Genomic DNA, 22,127 nt, shown 5'->3' on the forward strand with positions numbered 1-22,127 from the left:
GTGGGTCGGATGGAAAATGAGCATTAAACTAATGAATAAATTGATTAGCTGATGAATGATCACACTTACCATCATACTTACTGAAGTTCGGTTGATTGCGAATGACGGTGGTTGATACTACTGGCTGGTAACACCTATGACTGGGCAGACTGAGGAGAGCTGGTGATACCTCAAGTGTATGGCCTCCTTTTCCTGTTGGTGCTCGAGTAACATACATTCTCGATCAAGCTCACGTTGGTGTTCCCGAGTGGCGAGTTCAGCCTGACGCCAATCTTCGTCGATCTTGCGTTGGGCTTCCTCATAGTCCCGTCTTTCTGCTTTTTCTCTTTTCCTTCGCGCCTCATTTTCTCTCCCCTATTGTTCCATCTGAAAGAAGAGGGAGATGTAGTCGGGTGCTGCTGGAGGTGGAGAAGGACGTGCTGCTACTGCCTCCAAGGGTTGGAGACACTCCATGAGCAGCTGGTTCTGAGCTCTACCTTTGGATCTATCTTAGTACGCAACTCATCTGGCACATGAGCTATGGTGTCTGCTGTAGGCGGAAGAACATGGTCTCCTTCGGGGGAGACGTGTTCTGGCTGATGAGTACTCTCTTCTGTAGACATGATGCTGAAGTCGGTGGTCGTGCCAGAATGCAATCTAACCATCCAAGGATGCCCCCACGCTAGGATACAGTGTGTGTGGACAATCTAAATCTGATAGCAATGTGATATGCAACAGAAGTCTTTGTATTGGAAGATCCTGTCACACAAATGCTCACACCGTCTTCTGTACCCTGAGTTTCGTGAGTTTAGCAATCCGCTTTAATACTTCAAACTTTAAAGAGATGAGAGAGAGATATGAGAACTGTACACGAGATTGGGTCCCGAATTACCCATTGAAGGGCCCCCTATCCCGATAACGAGATAGTATTTGCTTTATTTCTTTAGAGAGAATGACTGTGGAGACTGTAGATAAGCCAAACGCAAGATCTCGAAGGATCGGAAGCCTGGCTGAATTGTACACGACTGTAGAAACACCTCGATGAACTGATCTTGAGCCTATGCACTCTTCCCTAGGGCACGAGGAAGGGCTGGACACCTGAAGCTGAGAAAAGAAGGCGGTGGACTGTTCTAAGCTATGTTAGAATGCTGTAAATGCTTATGAATGCCGCGTTACCTTCACCAGTGGATGATGCATATAGGCGGAGGAACTGTTGAACTGCATGCGTTGGAGATCCACGGCTGGCTGAAGCAAACTCAAGCACTCCTAGTACTGGATGAGACTAGTCTAGTGCTGAAGGCAAGGGAACTCCTAGGGCTGAGGAGGAAAGCTCTTAGCACACTGAAGACTGAATGAGAAACTAAGCCCTATGCAAGCCTATTTATACTAACTAGAGGCTGGTCAAGTTGGTGGTCATTTATTTAATAAAGTTTATATTTATAAATGACAATAAATGCTAAATAAATACTAGAAAATATAGGAAAAATACCAGATAAATCCTAGTAAATTCTCTAAGGCTTCTGGGATGTTCTAAATGTTGCACAGGCATGTGAATGCATATTATGCGGGATGTAGAGTGCTTTCTGATGCAAACCCTAAGGCTTCTACTGACTCTACATGCATGAATGATTCTCTCCAAGTGGGTTAAGGGACTTGACTGACTGACTGACGCGCTAAGGCTGAGGAATGACCTACGTAGCTGGTGCCTGACTTATCCTGGACTGAGGATGTACAATGGGGTCACGGTGTACGACAAATATCATCCTACTGGGTTCTAATGCTGTACAAGTGTTGCACTACTGATGATGAGCCAGTTTGTCACCATGCATTGAGTGCAGAGTGCATGTGACACTGCAAAAACATTTGCGTTAAACTGTAGGGAGGGAGGAAGGGAGGGCTAGAAAAAAAAGAAAACGCTGGTTGATAGTCTTTCAGTAGAGTGTAGAAGCAAGAGCCTAAGAACCTCACCGCTCTGATACCAGTTGAAGGCAACAAATGGAAGCAGAGGAGAGACTTGGAGCAGCTAGCAATGATCCAACACTTGAGCAAGAATGATGAATGATTAAATGTCAAAAAGTGCGTTCTTATATACATCATGAAGGGGCTGGTCGGGCAGCATGAGCTCCCAGAAAATCTCTCTGAATCCTGTTAGGAGGATGAGACTACATGTGATTTATAAGATCCAGGTACTGAGCCAAAGAACTTGAAGAGCAAGTCAGAGAGCTTGGGGATTGAGTTGAAGGACATGAAGTGGAGTCTTCTATTGGACCAGAACGGAATTAGAGCAAAGGTGTATGAAGTACCCAGTGCTCCAAGCTTAGCAGGAAGGGATGTCTTGTGCATGCGTTAATCTTGATGCTCGTGGACATGATTATCTTTCCTAGCAAGTATATGTGAAGATTTAGAGGTAGATTTGGACATGATTTTGAGCCCCGCCACCCTATAGGCGCCCAAAAGTGCCCAGAACATGCGTCCATGGATGGGACACCTTTTGGGCATAGTTTGGAGGCCAAATATGATTTTTTGGATATTAGTATGTAGGTCGAAAAGAAAAACCGACCTGAACACGACTTTCCATCCTATCCCTATGTAAAGGAGGTCAAAGGGACGGAAAGGCAAAAACAAGATAGACCTCTCAAGCATCTCATAGGTGTTGGCAAGAACGCCCGCATAGAGGCATCATGAGGCATCTCTAGGCAAGAAGGCAAGCATCTGGAGAGCACGACCAAGCTGTGGAATCAACAAGCTTTTGTATGCGTGTATGCTAGCATGGACGAATTGGATCTAGGTCAAGATCCAAGATCATTGTACATATTCATGTTAGGAATCTTACCTGTGCATGTGAACCCCTCTTAGAGGGGTCACTTATGTGTTTGTGTATATGTGTGTGAACTACCTCTTAGAGGGGTCACAATAATATTTAGATATTTGTGAGAGGGATATAAGCAGTGATGTCAAGAGGCAACCTTTGTAAACCTATAAAGGCACTTGTACTTTTATTGAAATAATCAAGCAACTATCACATTAACTTGTAGAAAGATTTCCCCCGACAGTGGATCTTGTGGACCCTCCACGAGCTGCTCTGGACCTACCTCGCCCGAGAGGAGTTACCTCAGACCTAGCCTCTGCACTCCAGCGTGCCCGATGCCCTCGACCCCCCGATCACCTCATCAGCTCCAGATCCAGGACATGCTCCACCGCCATCGAGCTACCTTTCCACATGACATAGCTGAGGGAGACCTCTGGCCATACTCGTCAACCCCATGCTTGACATTGTGGAGAGAGGTATACCATCTACTCGGAGCTAATGCTGCTCCCATGTTTTTATGTTTTTAGTATTCCATGACGAGTTTCCATGGACAGTTTTGTATCACCCCAGTGAGATAGCTATATTTATGTTTTCATTCTATTTTATTTTCATTCCATGATGAGATATGCCATGGACATTATTGTACCACTTTGGTCTCATAGGCCCATTGGGTCTTTAGTAGACGCTTAATCTCTCTCTCTCTCTCTCTCTCTCTCTCTCTCTCTCTCTCTCTAATAACTCGGGAGAGAGGGGTGGACTTTTTCACGTAAGGTTCTTCACCTCTTGAAAAAGTTCACAAAAATTATGGACCAAAAAGCTTGCAATAAAAAGCTCGCAGAAAGATTTCCCTTGATTCCTCTCTAGTCTCTCTCTCTCTCTCTCTCTCTCTCTCTCTCTCTCTCTCTCCCCCCCCCCCCCCCCCCCCCCAATGATGGATAAATTTTCTTATGTAGCTAGTTTCATGCATTTTTCTTTTCCATGGTTCTATATTCATCATGGTTGAATTGGGCTTCCATTTTTATTTCATAAATCCTCTAGTTCTTTTTAAGATGTTACTATATCTTTCTTTCTATTCTCTCTCCAAATCAGCTTGCATCTGTTTCCCTCTCTCGTCTTCCAAAAAATGGACAACTGAAAGTGCAACCTTGAAAGTTATCCCAACCTTGTGCATGTGTATTTAGGACATAAAACCCTCCACAAGGTATCAAAGAACCACCTGTATGATGCCACTGTTGTATGTTGCTGTGCACCGTGGTGGACGGCTGTTGCTGCTGAGTGTGTGCAGCTCTTTGAGCTGGTCGCCTTGTGCTTGGCTTAGCTTAGGGCTTGGCCTAGCTAGGCATTTGAAGAGGGGCGGCAACAGAAGGAAACAGCGGGCCGAAGGGGAAGGAAGAGGGCAGCAGAGAGAGAACCATGCTCTGATACCATTTGTTGCTTTAGCTAAACTATGGAGGCTCAAAGTTGAGCAAGCCCATGGCTATGGAGCAGCAGACAGTGGTAAAGAGAGAGAGTTAGAGAGAAAGCAATGCTCAAGCCCAAATTGATTTATTTTTATTGGTTACTTTCCTGAGTGATTTGATTTGCTGATTTCAGTCGATTTGTCTTCCCCTTTTTTTTTCCCTGAATGCTCTGCAAATTTTTGTCGATTTGCTGATTTTCTTGATTTTTTGCAAGTTTGCTTCAGGATGCTTGGTGCTTTTTTTTGTTTCTGCAAAAATCAGGTTAATTAGAGCAATTTATCTTAACTACTTTGGATTTTTTCAAAGTTGAGGATGCATTTACAACATTAGAGGGTTGCTACAGCATGCTATATCATGTTTTTTGAAAACCTTTAAATTTGGAAACCCTAATTTCCAAAACTCTATTTTTTGAAAAACTCTGATTTATATGTAAAAAGGTAGACGCTGGCTCATCATCTATAAGAGCTACCCGTGTCTCCATCATTATGGGTTCATATCAATTTGATGGCGACAAATTTCACACCTGGCAAACCAAGCTGAAATTCAGCTTGATGCGTGAAGGCCTCTGGCCGTACATTGAAGGGAATGAAAAGATGCCTGAAGAAGGGGAAGATGTAGCATTAAAAGCTTGGAAGCTTAGAGATTAGAAAGCTTTTGTTCTGATAGCCTTAGGGTTGTTCGACAACTTTATACATCATGTAGCAGATCGCCCGACTTCCAAGGAAGCTTATGAGATGCTGGACAGGCTCCTTGGACCTCAGGGGAAGAGCTCCAAGGTTTCCTTGCAAATTGAGTTCTATGGATTCATGATGTAGTCATATGAGAGCTTTGATGCTCATGTGAATAAAATCAAGTCCCTCATGAACGAGCTTGCAACACTCTAAAGAAAATGTGGAGGAAGATGTGGCCGTAGCGGCGCTTATCAAGTCCATGCCAGAAGAACCCTATGGTACCCTCATCACCATACTTGAAAACCTCCCGACACTTACCCTAGAAGGAGTCATAAACTCTTTCAAAGAAGAAGAAAAGATGGTCAAAGCCAAAGCAGCAAGAGGGACAACTCCTTGTACAAAAAGAAGCAAAATTTTAAAGGTCCAAAGTGTTCCTTGTGTGGTAGGGATAATCATGAAGAGAAAGATTGTTACTCAAAAGAGCCATGTAGACATTGTAGTAAAAATATCCACAATGAAAAGTACTGCTGCCATGAAAAGGCAAATAGCAACATCATCGAGGACAAAGAACTTCCCACGAAGGAAGCTAATTATTGTAATGATGAATAGTTTTTCTTAAGTCCCAGTGAGTGTGTGTGTGTGTGTGTGTGTGTGTGTGTGTGTGTGTGTTTTCTGTTCAGTTGTGCGCTGTGTTTTGTGTTTGTGACTTGATCTTGTATGTACTCTACCCACATTAGATCCCATAACTAGCATGCAATAGTAGAGCCATGTGTTTTTTTTTTTTTTCGAGAAAAGATCCTTTCATTAGTTATGTAAAAAACGCCCGAAGGGCTACAAAAGAGATCTCTCCTGCTCCTAACAGAGAGAAGAGCAGTGAATACATCATGGCAGCCCGGGAGACTCTCCCTAGGTGCTGCAAAATACAAGCATCAGTCTAAAGGACTGAGCGGCTAAATCATACAATGGGGGGGGGAAAGAGCCAAACAGGTGGCCTGTAGTGCCAACGGGGGGATCCCGTGTGTAGGGTGTAGAACGGGCCGCAGCGCCAAGTGGTATGAAAGGCCTGGCGCCGTAAGATCGCCTCATCCGAGTCTCCCCGGATGCGGTCGTACTGTCCTCGCAGGGTGTGGATCAACTCCTGCCAAATCCCCCGAACAGTCTCTGCTGGTGGCTCTAATCTCCCCTCAAAGGCCGTAAAGCACCGGGCCCTCCAGGTGAACCAGATGGTGAGGCTGCTGAGGAGCTCCCATCGTAAATCCCTCTCCTGTGTCCAGCTGGCGGACGAGAAATCCGGTGCCGGAACCAGGCGAGGCTGGCCCCTAATAAATCTGATGGCCTGACTGCCCTGCTCCATCTCATAGCCCATAGCAGGCCCTGACGAAGTCGACCAAGCAGCGGCACCCCACGTAAACATACCCTCTGGAGAGAGGGGGGCCAGAATACGCAGCATCCGCAGCCAAATCTGCTGTGCCTGAGGGCAGTCCCAAAGGCAGTGTCTCTGTGTCTCCATAGGGTGGCCGCATCGGACGCAGGCCGCCGGAAGACCGCTGTAAACAAGCCAAGTGCCAACTGCTGAGCCCCTGTGGGCGACCAGCCACTGAAAAACCGAGATCCTGCGGGCCTGTCGACTAGCCCAGAGCCGAGCCCAGAAATCCTCCAGGAACTCCTGTGATAGTCCCTGCAATCGCCAATGCCCCGCTGCCGCTGGAGAAACCGTCCTCCTCGCCGTCAAAATATGCCGTCCCAGCCGAACAGTATACTGGAAAAATGTGATCTCTGTGGCCTCAAGGGATGCATAAGGATCATGCCACTCGTACTCTCCGGGGTCCCACTGTAGCCGGGCCAAGGGGCGCGCTGCATATGCCCATATGCGCCAATCCGGGAGCACGTCAGCAGGGTCGGGGTCAATATGCCACTTCCGAGAAGCGGCAGCCACTACCCGAATCCTCTGAAAGGTGCACTCTGCAACCAAAGGCGACTCCACCTCCACTCTCTGGAGTCTGCCCTCATCCTGAATCTCATAATAGAGGCATCTGCCATCCTCAGTGCTAGCTCTGACAGCAATCAGGATCTCCAACTGCGTAAAGGCTCCCATCCACCGTGGGGCCACTGGCTCGAGAGGTGTGAACCACTCCTCTGAAAGTGCCTCCTGAATATCATCCCTCATAATCAACCCCCCTCTGAAGTGGCTCAGCCTCTCCACCTGGGTCTCCTCTGGTAGACTGCAGAAAGCCTGCCAGTCTCCAAAACTACGAGCTGGGCCTGCCGCTAAAGGTCCCCAGGCTAGACGAGGCCGAGAACCCAGCATATGACCCTGCTCTGTACGAACCGCTGGGCTCCAGATGAGCGGCTGCCTGGCCCGCTCCTCAACACAAGAAGGAGGCCGCTGAGAGAGCCCCGGTCTCAGCAGCTCCCAAGCTCTCAGGATACTCAAAGCAAATCTGTCCTCCCATCCTCTACTGAGGCCTGTCCTCCTCATCTCTATGAAGATCCAGCGAATCTCTGGTGCCCAAGTACCCCCTGCAGGAGGCGCCCGGGCCTGCAGTCGCTGCAAGAGGAGCTCTTTCCAAGGCTCCGCGCCTGGAAGCAACCCCCGAACAATAAGCTTCCCCAATAAGGCTCTACTCTGATCGACTGGATCTATAATGCCCAAACCGCCCTGAGCCAGCGGAAGTGTAAAACTGCCCATGCAACCTTTGCCCGAGCTGGCTGACCGTCCCGCCCAGACCACAGAAAGTTCCTGATCAGCCTCTGTACCTGGCTGATGCAAGAGCTCGAGAAAATCCAGCAAGACGTAATGTACCACATAGTCGCTAACAGCACCTGATTTGCCACCACCACCCTCCCAGCCAAGGATAGTCGAGCTGTACTCCAATACAATAGCTTCTTCCGAATGCTCAGAAGAAGCGGGGCAATCTGCTGCTCTGGTGACAAATCGAGGCCAATCTGGCATCCCAAATACCGCACTGCTGTGCCGGGAGGAATCCATCTAAAACCGGGGTCCGGACTCCATGCCGGAGTGGGAGCACTACTGATCCAAAAGGCCACTGTCTTGCGCCAATTGATCAATGCTCCCGAAGCTGCACTAAAAACCTGGAGCGACTGCTCAGCCCGAATAAGATTGGCCTCTTGGCCATGCAAAAATAAGCCCGTGTCGTCTGCAAACTCAGCATCAAGCAAATCCTCCCCCCGTACTGGGAGCTGAAGTCCTCTCAAACCAACCTCCTCTGCCGTCAAATACATACTCATAGCCTCCGCAAAGAAGAGAAAAAGGAAAGGGGCGAGAGGACACCCCTGACGGACTGATCTGGTCAGCTCAAAACTCGGCCCCCGACCTCCTGCAATCAGCACCTGGCTGCGAGCTGTGGAATACAAAGCTGCCACCCCTCTGATCCATCCTGGCTCAAAGCCCAGGCGTAGCATAGTGCCCTCTAAGAATCCCCAATCAACTCTATCGTATGCCTTCTCAAAATCGAGAAGCATCACGACCAAGTCCTCGCCAAGAAACCTAGCTCGGGCCGTCGCCTCCCAGAAAGTAAAGATGTTGTCAAGGATACTGCGCTCCTTGACAAATCCTGTCTGAGTAGCATGAATCAACTCCCCCAGGAAGGGCTGGATCCTCAGACTCAAGGCCTTTGCCAAGACCTTGTAGACAGTATTGAGGATCGTAATAGGCCTCCAATGCCGAATATCATCTGATACTCCCTCGCCCTTGGGGATAAGATAGATCAAGCCCTCTGAAAAGCTCTGCGGCATCACCCCAGTGTCCAAAACATGCTGAAAGCCCCTGCGGAGGCCTGGCCCCAAAAGGTCCCAATAGCGCATAAAAAAGGCCGGCGTCAGTCCGTCCTCCCCTGGGCAACTATGTCGCGGTAGGACCCTCAAGGCCTCGGCAAGCTCAATCTCTGACAGAGGCGCACCTAGAACTGTGCGCATATGGTCTGTGACCCTCCTCTGCACATGGGCCCACACAGTCTGTCTGCATACATCTCGATCCTCAGTGGCTGGCTCCGCTGAAAGCAAGTCACTATAAAAAGCAGTGGCAATGGCTCTGATCTCCCCGAGCTCAGTAGCTATCGATCCATCTGGTCTACCAAGCTGGCGAACCCCTGCTCGCGCATGACGGGGTCCAGTGATCTCAAAAAACTCCCCAGTCACTCTATCACCAAGCTGCGTCCACTGAGAGGCCTGACGACGATAGTAAAACTCATGTCTCTGCTCCTCTGCCTCTCTAACCTCCTGGCGTGCCTGGCTCAGCTGGGACGCCACCCACTCACATGCTGGCTGCTGCTCCTGAAGGCGCTGAAGCGAAGCAAGGCTGCGTCTCAGCCGTTGCTCCCGCTCGCGAATCTCTCCCAGTCGTGTCAAAGCTGCAGCGTGCAGAAAAGAGCTAAGATCAATGAGTCCCTGGGCACACTGGCCCGCTGCATCCTGGTCAGAGCACTGACTATCATGCCAGATCCTCTCAATGTCCTCAGCGAGACTGGGGTCTGCAAGTACCCGCTCTGGGATCCTCAACTGCAAGCTGGGCTCCCGTGTCCCCTCCTCCAAAGTCAATATAACTGGCGCATGATCTGAAAATGAGGTGCCAGCAAGAATGCCGACGGAGCCCCCTCGCTCCCCCAACCAATCGCCCACATAAAAGCGATCAATCCGAGATAGATTAGTCCCTCCCTGCCGGCGATCCGACCGAGAGAAACTAAGACTGTCCTGAGACCGGGAGAAAGCCCCATGCTGCCATGCATCAGTGATCCTCAGTGACATGCAAAACCGGTCCCAAGCTGCAAGCTCCGTGCCGTGCACTGTAACATGACTGCCTCCCACCCTATCTGCCGGGTCCTCAAGCATGTTGAAGTCTCCCCCAACACACCAATGTGCGGCCTCTGGCAATGCATCTGTAACCTGAGTCCAGAACTCTGCTCTGGCACTAGCATGATTGGGCGCATAGATGTTGAGCACACCCAATAGCTCATCATGCATCCTCAGAATGACATACTGTGCTCTACCAGGCACAATGATCCCTCGATCCACAATGGCCTGCCGCCATGCATCTGCAATAACCATGCATACTCCTCCCTGTCCACCCAAAGGACCAAACCCTGCAGACCAGAAAGTGTCCCATCTACCAGGCATCACCGAACCATATCTCCGGATCCTGCTCTCACCCAAGTGGTGCTCCTGCATCATCAGAATGTCAATGCTGCCACCAACCAGGCATCTCTGTAGCTCCTGCCTCAAGCAGCCTCGATAGCGTATAAAGTGTGCTCCGCCAAGGCCCTGTACATTCCATGAGATGATCCTCATGGATGTCCTACTGAGGTGGATGCTGTCTCAGCCGTGCGGCGAGCCTTCGCAAGCGGCTTGGATGGAGAGTAGTCCCCATCCGAACGGCTGCGAGTCTGCCCACCCGGTGTACTGCAAGAATCCCGGATCAGGCGCCAGTGGCTGTGACCCATGGCGACTGCCTCCTGCTCTGACATAGTAACCTCGTGTATACTCACATATCCTGGGTCGCGTGCCAAATCTGCAACTATGCGCACGACCAAATGCCGAATCCCGGATGTGTCCCCACTCCCGGGATCCAAGAAAAAATGAGCCAACTCCCAAAGTCGGCCTATCACATCTGTAACCTCCAAATCGCTCATGTGATGCGAAAACTCAACTGCCTGAGTCTTCAATGTGCTGAGAGCGAGCTCTAGAGTCCACTCCCGGTCACAAGGTCCACATAGAGGGAACGAGAAGGCCACCGCTGAGTCTAGTGCCTCCTCCCCGCGGGCCGGAGGTATCACTACATGCACTCGGATGGGTGCTGGCTCATGAGGGCCCTCTGCTCCAAAAAGCCGTGTAAAGGTATAATCAAACGCCTCCGAGCGCTGTCGAATGCCGAGGCGACTCAGCCGACTGCGGATAGATGAAATCCGTGAGGCCCTAATCGGCATGGGTCTCCTCTGTGATGCTCGAGCGAGGTCTGTGCCCAGCGCTCTCCGGACTGCAGGTGAGCGCCAGGGAACTGCCAGGGTCTCCCGGGAAGGTGAGGCGGGCGGAGGGGGAGGAGGGGGAGGCGAGGGAGGTGGAGAGGGAGCCGCTGCCGAAACCGGAGCGGGGGCGGGCGGAGGCGAAGGTGGAAGCGAGGCGGTGGGAGGGGACGGGGGCGGGGGAGGTGAAGGAGGGGGAGCTGGCATCTCCTGGTCCTCGGTCGCTGCAGGGGTCTCCTCCTGAAGGGGAGCAAAGTTGTTCCTCACTGGAACCCAGTGAGACTGAGACTGTGGCTGCTGATGCAGCGGTCTCTGTGCGTGCTGCTGTGGCTGTCTCCCTCGGCGGCGCCCCTGTCCAGGCTGCCACTCCGAGGTCTCTGTGGCCTGAGCAGGTGTCCCTGAGGCATCCTGCCGAGCCGAATCTGTGGGCGGGCCATCAGTAGCCTGCTGCTGTGGTGCGGGTCGAGGTCTCCTGCGAGGGCAGGCCTTGGCCAAATGACCAACCTGCCTGCAAATGAAGCACTGGTTCGGGAGCCCCGAGAACTCCACTCTCTGATCTATCCACCCCCCCCCTATCCTAGGTAGCTGAATGACCTTAGGAAGGGAGGAGATGTCAGACACCAACACTCTGACCGAAGGTAGCCCAGCTGCTCTGGCCACCACTGAAGCAGCTGAGGGGCCCGTCTCTAGTACCGAGCCCACCAATGCTCCGAGCCTGGAGAGGAGCGGAAGATACTCCCGGCGGAGACCAGGGAAACAGACTGTAATATGGAAGAGGCGCTCTCCCTGCTCCGCCGCTGCTGGGTCAAATCCATGCTGCCAAGGTCTGAAGAAAGCCCGAGCACCCCTGATGTCCAGAGGACTCATGGCAAGGACCTTGGCAACGCTCTGGGCGGCCTCGAATTCGATCTGATAATGGCCCCGGCCCAGGAGCTGTACATCTAGGATCTTGCCCACATCTGCAAGAAGGCGAGCCTGAAGAAGATCCCTGATCTCCCCTCTGCTGGGGCGAGTGCCGACTATACGGCAGATGGTGGAATGAGCCTGGAGGCGTTCCACCTCTGCGGTGAGGCTCGCTTCCTCTTCCGGCGAAAGAGAAAGCCTGATGGGGATGTCCTCGGGGGCGGGCGAGGGGGCTGCGGATGAGTCCCTCTGAGGCGAGGCGGGAGGAGTCTCCATCAGAGTCTGAAGATCAGGCGAAGGCGAGGCGAATGCGGGAAACCTGCAAGAAACGGGCTGCACACGAAGAGGCGGGAGACCGGAAGAAAATGAAGAAAAACAAGAACCCCCTGGGGGTGAGAAACAGCACGAACGAGGAGGGAGGGGGGAAAAAAGAAAGAGAAGCCCTGAGGGGGGGGGGCGGCAATGAAAAAAGGCGAAAGGGAGGGGAGGCGAGGCGAAGCTGAGGGGAGGCGGATGCGAACAGGCGGAGAGGGGGGGAGGCGGCGAACAGGCGAAGAGGGGGCGGCTAGGAGGGGGGGGCGAAATGGCGAAGAGGGGGGAGGCGAAGCAGCGAGGCAGGAGGGAGGGGGGGCGCAGCGGCGAGAAGAAGGCAGGCGGGGGATTGGAGGGGCGAATAGGCGGAGAGGAGGGAGGGCGAACAGGCGAGAGAGAGAGGGGGGACAGGCGGGCGCGTGCAGAGCAGGGTGGAGGCGGGGCTTCAGCGAGCGCGACAGGTGACACTACGACCTCTTTATTCTAGATCAGAGCCATGTGATTTATCCTTGACCAAAAGAAACTGGCATGAGAAACATGTGCCTAGATTTATCCTTGACATAGTATGAGGTAATCCCTTGAGGGGGGTATTGTTGGGACTCAAGGTCTTACCTGTGCATGTGAACCACCTCTTAGAGGGGTCACTTATGTGTGTGTTAACGACCTCTTAGAGGGGTCATGATAATATCTAGATATTTGTGTGAGAGTGACATAAGTAATGATGTGAGGAGGCAACCTTTGTAAATCTATAAAGGTACTTGTAATTTCATTGAAATAATCAAGCAACTATCACATCATTTACTCGTGCGGTACACTCTCTTGAGCATTGTCTTATCTATAACTCTCTCTCTCTACCACTGTCTACTACTCCATACCATGGCCTTACTCACCTTTGAGCCTCCATAGCTTAGCAAGACAACAACTCATGTTTGGAATATATAGTAGATTAGGTCTACCTTGTCTTTCTCTGTGGGAGTGGTTATGTCTCACCAAGCTCTGGCCTAGAGTTAGGGGGTGCCGCCCAACCCGACACTCCGTAGGTTCCAAGGGAGCAGAGGGGCCCAGGGGAGGGGGGATGGTGGGTTTTTGTGTTTGGGCCATCTTAGAACGGGGCTCCTGCAGGGATGGTATGGTTGTCCTCTCTGAGTGTGTGGATGCGTGGCACCCAATGTCCCGACTCTGCGCTTGCATGGGCTTAGGGGTTGGATCTGAAGGGGTTTCAAGTATCCTGTGGAGATAATGCTTCATAATGGTTCTCAGTGTTGGGGTACGGGTCCACTCCAGAATGTGCTTCATGTCTGCGTCCACTTGCTGCCTGCCACTCCTGGTCCTGCGAGGCTGTGTCGTTTGCAGATGGGGCTGGTCTGGAGAGTATTGCTCCCCTGGCGCTTGGGGAGTCTCTGGAGGGTGTTCGGGAGAGAGGAGGGTGTTGGTTGCAAGGTCTAGGCAGGGGCCAGAGCCACTGGGGCTCGGTCAGCCCGGCTGGATGAAGAACGCCATCTGGGGAAAGCACATGTGAGGTGACCCATCTGGTGGCAGACGGAGCACTGTCCAGGCAAGCCCAAGAACTCCACCTTCTGAAGGAAGGAAGGGAGATCGAGGCGAGGAATAGCCAAGCTCCATGGAAGGTTCCCCAGGGACGCCAGGAGCACTCGGAGGGATGGGAGTAGTCCAGGAGCCCGTGTGGCTACAGCCGCAGATGAGGGGGGGGGTCTCAAGAACTTGGCCAAGTGTCCAGCCAATCACTGGGAGGAGCACCAAAAACTCCTTTGGAAGCCCTGGAAAACATATAGTGACTGGGAGACAGGTCACTCTGGCCAATGGATCCAACTCAGCAGTGAAGCCATGACTCCATCGTGCAAAGAACACCTGTGCCTCCCGAATGCTCTGCGACAAGGCACTGCCAGTGTGTCGAACTCGATCCTATGTATCTATTGCCCAGGAACTAAACGTTGGTGATCTGCCCTTTGTCCTCAACGAGGTTGCCTGAAGGTCCCTGGTCTTGTCTTGTGCCGGATGAACTTGCAGACAAGAGTGGTCTCTTCCAGGGAAGAAACTAACGAGGCTAGGAGCAGGAGGTCCGCTTCAGAGAAAAAGCAGGTGGGGAGAGGCCTCCGTCGAATGGGGGTGGTGGAGTGGCTGCCATGGCGTCCTCCGAAAGGGAAAGGGAAAGGGAAAGGTCCAGGGGTAGCATGACATAGCGTGGGAACCTTCGGAAAAGGAGGAGGGAGAAGGTGGAAAAGTGATAAGAGGAGGGATGGCGAGGGCTGCAGCCCTCCACACTGGGCAAGCGCGGGTCGGTACCTAGGAGGAGTTCGGAAGCTTGTTGCTAGGCTTCAAAAGGATCAAAAAGTTACATAGGCCTTTTCAACCTACAGGGCATGTTTGTTCCCTGAGCACATCATAAGGCTGCCTTACGCCTGTGCATTTATCACATTTGGAAGGTTTTGATATTGGCAATCCTTCACATGAAGCCTCTGCTTTGTATCAGGGCCCTGGGATTAATGATACAGCTCTCACTTTAGTGGAAAGAGCAGCATAAATTGGAGATTTTATTTTCAGTCCGGTGGTGAACACCTTTGACTAACGTTTCAGATGGTTCGATTTTTTCTATGCTTTTGTTCAGGTTTTGGTTCCCATTGCAAACGGGTCAGAAGAAATGGAAGCTATTATTATCATTGATGTGCTTCGAAGAGCTGGTATGAGTGTTGTGGTAGCCTCCGTGGAGCATGATCTGCAAGTTGAGGCTTCTAGAAGAGTCAAAATTGTCGCGGACAAGCTTATACAAGACGTGGAAAACTCTTCTTATGATATTGTTGTTTTACCGGTCAGTCTTTGATTTGGTTGGCCAATGAAGTTTTTACGTGGTTAATCCTCAAAGCCTTTGTATTCTTACAGAAATTACCTTTATTGGAATTTTTAACCAGGGGGGAATGCCTGGATCAGAGAGGTTACGTGATTGCATGGCTCTGCAAAAAATACTCCAGAAACAAGTAGAAGAGAAGAGGCCAGTAGGTGCAATTTGTGCAGCTCCTGCCATAGTTTTAGAAGCGAACGGGTGGTTGAAGGTTTGCTCCTTTGCTTCCATAAGTTGATTTATGGAGGTCTTTGGTTATGTAACTCTGCTCACTCACTCAGTTAAATTCTGAAATCTCTGGGAATCTTTTGTTATTTGGGATCCATGAGAAGTAAGGAAAAATGCTTTTTGTGGGGGTAATCATTCTATGCACACTCTTAATCATATGCCGTCATGCACGACCCTGTGTCTGCTCCCTCGTGCTTATGCTTGCATAGCATGTACATGCTCGCTCTCTCTCTCTCTCTCGATGGGCATTTCCCCACATTTCATTGCTGTAATGTGGATTATATGTGGCTGGCTGGCTTTACTATGATGTTTAAAGGCTCCACTCTCTCTCTCTCTCTCTCTCTCTCACACACACGCATGCACGCGCACGCACACACACACACACACACACACACACACATTGATATACTGACATGATAACTCATCACTATCATCGCTTTTATGATGGTGGGACTAAACTTGGTGCCTGTTTGGCAGGGAAAGAAGGCCACTTGTCATCCTGCATTTGTTGAAAAGCTTGCAAATAAGAGTGCGGCCAAGTCTCGGGTTGTTCTTGATGGGTATAACATCACAAGCCAAGGCCCTGGAACGGCAATGGAATTTGCACTCAGCATTGTGGAGAAGTTCTTAGGGAAAGACAGGGCCATAAATGTTGCAAAGGGTATGGTTGTCCAGTATCCATGAGCCTATTGGATACTCATGTGAAAGATGATTAGCATAGGTGTGCTACCTGCAATACTGTTTGATGTGAATGATAACACATTTCTGATTTAATTCATCCTCTTTTGTGGGGGTCCCTGGTTTATACTACCATGTTTGCAGTCGTTGTAATGAGCCGTTTATTCAAACACAATTTGTTGCTGGATGGCCCGTCTTCTACAAGGGAATTACCAGGCTCTCTGAGGGTCCTGCCCTTATACAATTTCTGTATGAAAAAGAAAACAAAGGCTCTGTACGCAGGGTATTTTTAACAATTGAGATATGGAATCTCTTGGAGATGTACAATGAGCCAACTGTTTTTCTATACTAGTTCAATCCCATGTTGCATGGGTTTTCCCACTGGGACTCCGTGGGTTTGGGAAAAGGCCTAGAGATTGTCAAATTTTCTTCTTAATTTTGTAGCAGGCCAATCATTCCGTGTAATTGTAGCTTTTGTGTCATCTCTCTTTTTTTTTAAATGGGAGAGGAGTATTGAATGTAGATGCCACTAGGGTAGATTCAAACCCAATACCTCCTTGTAAAGAAGGATGGGTGCTACCTTGTGTTTTTCCAAACACTCCATTGAAGTGGAAATGGACAGATGTTCCAATCCATAAACCCTGACGTGTGTCGACATTCCATAGTGTGGACTTGGCTACATGAGTTGGTGGTACTATAACTATGCTATAACTCTAGTAAACTAAAATGGTTATCACATAGCCTATAAACTACCATTAACGGTGGTGCTATAACTATGCTATAACTCTAGTAAACCAAAATGGTTATCCCATAGTCTATAAACTACCACTAACAGCGTATCACCTTTCATCTCACCAACCATTCCAATGGCGTAAGTGTGGAGATGTCATCTTGGCGTGTCACCCATATCCTAGTGTTGTATCTATGCCATAACTCTAGTAAGCCTAAATGGTTGTCACATGGAATAACCCCTTTGAAGGGAAGTTTTATTATACCTTGATTTATAAGGACAATGCATGAAGAAGTTGTGTCATGTTGGGGCTTAAGGATTGGAACGTTTGTCCATTTCCACTTCAATGGAGTGTTTGGACACATGTAGAGGTTTAAGGATGACACATGCTAGGGCTTAAGGATTGAAACATCTGTCCATTGAAGTGGAAATGGACAAAGGTTCCAATCCTAACCCCCAATAGTTGTCAATGGAGTGATTGTAACTCCATTGAAGTGGAAATGGACAAAGGTTCCAATCCTAACCCCCAATAGTTGTCAATGGAGTGATTGTAACTCCATTGAAGTGGAAATGGACAAAGGTTCCAATCCTAACCCCCAATAGTTGTCAATGGAGTGTTTGGACACATGCTGGGGTTTAAGAATTGGAACATCTGTCCATTTCCACTTCAATGAAGCGTTTGGAAAAACACAAGGTCTAGGGTTCGCTCACCATACTACAAAACTCTTCTAAAATGGTTAGAGGAGCAAATTCACTTATTGATTGTAGCATTTGGGTCTTCCATTGGGCTGATCTGGCTCAATCAAGTTTGGGAAAAGACTTGTCTAAAGATGGTTCGCTTTGGTGGTGTTATCTTCAAGTTGTTCAAACTAAGATTTTTCCTTTTTAGATGAGTCTCTATTGACTGCTCAATTGGACCATCTAAGTTCAATTTTGCACCTTGTGTGGCCAAGTGTGGTGGATGGTGACAAGCATGTTGAGGTTTCACTAAGGTACTAAGTTGGGATGGACATGTGGTGTATTAGTCATTGTTTGGATGTGTCAAAGAACTCTCACAATATAGTTAATTGCATAGACACACTTGTTAGACCTCTTGATCTAACTCCACACTTAGTAATGAGCCTTTCAATGTGACTATGCTGAATTACCATTTTGATGAAGATTCAAAAAACAGCTAATGAATGATAAATCGCCATTTTATGTTGAGACAAAAAATGGCTATGGAAGGTTGACCAAATGACATGAGCTAATGAATGATAAATCGCCATTTTATGTTGAGACAAAAAATGGTTATGGAAGGTTGACCAAATGACATGAGTCATCCCATCATATTAATGAATGACAAGCATAAGGCAAAGCGTCATTTTTAAAGCAATCACTAATCAACCAGTCAATCACAAGATCGACACTCACAATAAAATTAGCTTTCTTTTGTCTTCTTTTAAAGATGGAATATGGCACCTTATCCTCCTAAATGAGGGGAGCTCAAGTAGGATAGTTTAGTGTCCTTAATTTGGATATCTCGAAACAGTGCATTTAAAGTGGACAAATTTTGGTTACTGAGGTGTTATTATTGTTGGATATACGAAGTGTTAACCATTGTATAGGTAAACATGGTTTTACATGCTTGGCACTTTGCAATCTTACTTGCTCGAGTGTGCACTTATCTTTTTGTAAGATTGCGTTGGACCACAAGCCAGGGTAGCCACAATCACACATGATCTTATAGGCAAGCAACATGTGTGACCACACAGCATCCGTATTAGATATTGGAAGCAATACTGCTATGCCTACGATATCTTAGGATCAACCCACTTTACTTTTTTATTAAACGCAAATGGCCCTCAGACATTTTGAGCAAGAGCTGGAGAAGAATCCCAAGCTGTAGTTTAACCTCCCATGGATCCCCCACTTTGATCTCCCCTTATCCCTCCATGAAGAATGAATGCTTTGCACTATGCAACACAAGTTCATCCAGGATTATTGTGCTGTGTCAGATCCACATGTGGTGGTGGCCCACCACCCGCTTTTTTAAGCTCGTACTTTTGGTGGAATTCCTATAATGACATGCATCCAACACAGGTCAAGAGGGCATGGCTTTTGACATTAATAAGGGTCCCACACTTCGCCAATACTTGCCTACTACAACCGAGTACAGTGGCGGATGTGCAAGGCTGGTGCATGCTCACTTTTGAAGACATGTTCGAGATTGCCTTCTGGACCTCTTACAAAGCCTTCCATCGATCCATCCAGTACACGAAGTCCTGGTTTGACTTCTACTGGAGCTTTAATGGCTTTCACCATGGGCCTTTAATGGAGTTTCACTGTCGATTTTGAGGATGGAACCAGGATTAGGGAGGGGGGGTGTTAACCACATTGGCTTACTCCATGCACACGAAAACTTCTTCAAGCCATATTTTTGTATCGTGCAACGCACTTCAAAATGATTATGAAAATCTTCGAGCTTACGACTTGTGTCATGCTAGAAGATAGTCAAACGCCACAGTTTAAGTGAATGTGAACACTTGTAGCCATGTATATAAGTGAAAATCTCTCATAATACAAAGAACTCTCTCATTGCGCAATAGAGTCTTGCTAATCTCTCTCTAATCCATGCTAGTGAGTGTGTGTGTGAGTGAAGTGAGAGAAGGGACAAGTACACGTAGTGCAACGTGGCGGTGTGACAACGCTCGTGGGAGACGCTATGAGCTTGGCCATTGGAAAGATCACCACAACAGTTGCAACTCGCCAGGTAATCTTCTTGTTGGATGTGTTTCGATGAGGGTTTGGCGAGCCATAACATTTTTGGTGCTGCTTTGATGGGGAGCCATCCCTTACCTTTTTCCAGTGTTTGTTCTCTAATCTATACAAATCCATTGCCCATTGTCTTAAAACACGAAAAAAATGTGGTTTATATAGAGATTTATGTATGATTTTGTGAGAAATGGCTCTCTTTTTTATCTTTTGAAAGAATGATTTTTTTGGCTTAAATGTGTTGTTTTGTTAGTTTTAATCTAGTTTTTAGTGTTTGTTAAGTGTGCACATAGAGTGTGTTAGGGTCAGTTTGCATCCATTGCATCGAACAATGCAATAGATTGTAATTTTGTGATTTTTAGCTCTCTTTAGAATTAAACAGAGCTAAAATCAATAATTTTTGCTTGATTTGTGTGTTTTTTGTTCGATTTGTATGTGTGAGTGTTAGCAAGTATTAGGGGTATGTGTTAGAGTGTTAGCAAGTATTAGGGGTAGCTTAATCATTTGAAAAATTTCACAAAAACTAATAAAAACTCTTGAAATTGACTAATCTTTCTTAATTGACTGGTTTTTATCATTAAGGGATGATTAATCCAGTTCAAGGGGTACAAAACTAGAAAATATGTTTTTTGGGATCAAAATAGATCATGTAGGGTATCAAAATTAATGTTTTTAGGTGTTTGGGAGCAACTAGATACATCAAAACATCTAATTACACCAATTTATTCACCAATTAGAGAAGTTTTGCTCTCTTTGGCCTAATTTGCATAAAGAAAAGAGCCAAAATTAAGGGCATAACTAATCTTTGATTATCAGTTAACTTACACTTTAGATTAAGCATAAAGCTTAGCAATCCAAGGATCTATCTAATGATGTGCTTAATGGTATGGATTAATTGATGATTAAGGATTAATTAGAGACTCTTGATTAATTCAAAAAGAGAAAAGATTAGTGAAAGACTTAATCTTTGATTAATTTCTAATCATATTTTTACACAACTCATTAGTGGCTAATGAGCATTTAATGTAAAGATGCTAATGAGTTGTCAACTTCTCCATTTTGGGGGTCATTTATAAAGAGTGTAAGGGGGTGTCATAAAAGTGTTAACTTTTTTTATTTCCACTTACCTTTTTGGGAAAGTGCCCATATCCCCCCAATTTAAAATTCAAAAATAATTCCCTCCACATAAGAAAACTTGAATTTCTATCTAGACTCCAAAAAAAAAAACCTTCACGGCATGAGATCCTCTGCATTTCACGACGTGAAAAGGTCCGTTAAAAAAAACATGTGTGCTTGCTTATTAAGGAGCAATTGGCAATGTCAAAATATGGCAACGATAAAGGGATTATGTGGGCCCACACCGAAACTAAACCCAAGGCTGAAATCTTCGAGCCATTGAGATCCATGCCCCAAACGTACCTCCCAATATCATATGCCATGCTGACAACAAGCGTATTATCGGGTTTTACACCCCCTGTCACATCAATCCCTCCGAGATTTGGCCCCTTGCATATGAGATGTTCCTCATCTAAACCCATGAAGCAAAGGCTAAAGAAATATTGATCTTGGAATTGTCATTCTCTGAATTTTACAGAGCCTTACTTAAAAGCTTTGAACTGAACTATCCAAGAGAGAATGAGCTCCCTCAAGACAAAACATTCTTGTTTCCTCTCAAAGTGGTGGACCTAATGCCTTGTGTTCTTTGTCACAACTACCACCCCAATCCTCCATGTGCGTATCCTAAGCCTGTCTTTCGATTCTGAAAACATCGCAAAGCTTTGGGTCACGGACGACACAACTCAACACATAGACCAAACTGATCTCTGCTGTAGAGAGTCTTTACTTGACATAGTGGTAATGCACCTCAATGTGCTTAGTGTGAGCATAAACACTGGGTTCCTCGCAACTGCTAATGTGCTCTGGCCTATCAGTGAAAATCATAGTGCTAGATGGCTGTCCAATACCCAAATTAGTCATAAGACGTCTGAGCCGCCACACACACTCAACTCTACTCAGCTTCACAGCTGGAAGTGACCACTGTAGGTTGCTTCTTGCTAGGCCATGATATACATGAATCACCAAGGTGAAAGCAAAACCCACTAGTGGGACACTCGTGTCATAACATCCAGCCGAATCTGAATCACTGCTGAAAGCATGTAGCTATGACTCACCCCCCTTTGGATAAAATCATCCAAAATACTGAGTGCCCTGTAAATAGCAAAAAACCCGCTTAACAGCGTGCCAATGCTCCGTACTTGGGCTATGCATAAATCTGCTTAACTGTGAGACCGCATACTGTATATCTGGCCTCGTGTTGCATACATAAAGAAGGGATCCAATAGCCTACTGATACATACTAGCATCAAAAGAGTCTCCTACATCTTGAAGACTAAGTTGAGTACCTGTCTCTATAGGTGTAGTCCACAGGTTTACAGTCTTCAAGATTAAACCTCTTCAATAGCTTCTGTATATATTTAGACTACAGCATAACAATGCCATCATTACGCTGCATAAACTGAATCCCCAAATAGTAATGCAAGGGCTCCAAATCTGACATCTCAAATGATGATTGCAAATCAGGCTTAAAGGTTGAAATCTAATCTATATTGAGTCCCGTAAGCAACATGTCATCAACATATAGAACGATGACCATAAATGTATCCTTACTCCTCTTCACATAGAGGGTACTCTCTGTTGGACTTTTGCAAAAATCATTTGGAACCAAGTATGCATAAATCTTCTCATACCATGCTCTAGGAGCTTGCTTAAGG

The 22,127-nt window shown here is 47.7% G+C and overlaps 1 protein-coding gene across 1 annotated transcript in view; it reads left to right on the forward strand.

Moving 5' to 3' along the window:
* The window catches only part of LOC147635665 (protein DJ-1 homolog A-like), an 89,210-nt gene extending 73,155 nt beyond the window's left edge, over positions 1–16,055 (forward strand). Inside the window, exons 6-8 of the mRNA XM_086803067.1 lie at positions 14,736–14,936; positions 15,037–15,177; positions 15,672–16,055. Coding sequence (XP_086659193.1) covers positions 14,736–14,936; positions 15,037–15,177; positions 15,672–15,878 — 549 coding nt within the window. The 3' untranslated portion in view covers positions 15,879–16,055. The remainder of the gene's footprint in view (positions 1–14,735; positions 14,937–15,036; positions 15,178–15,671) is intronic.
* The last annotated feature ends 6,072 nt before the right edge of the window (positions 16,056–22,127 follow it).

The sequence above is a fragment of the Cibotium barometz genome, chromosome 9, assembly GCF_041138505.1.
Source record: "Cibotium barometz isolate CiBa-2024 chromosome 9, ASM4113850v1, whole genome shotgun sequence".
NCBI classification, from domain to species: domain Eukaryota; kingdom Viridiplantae; phylum Streptophyta; class Polypodiopsida; order Cyatheales; family Cibotiaceae; genus Cibotium; species Cibotium barometz.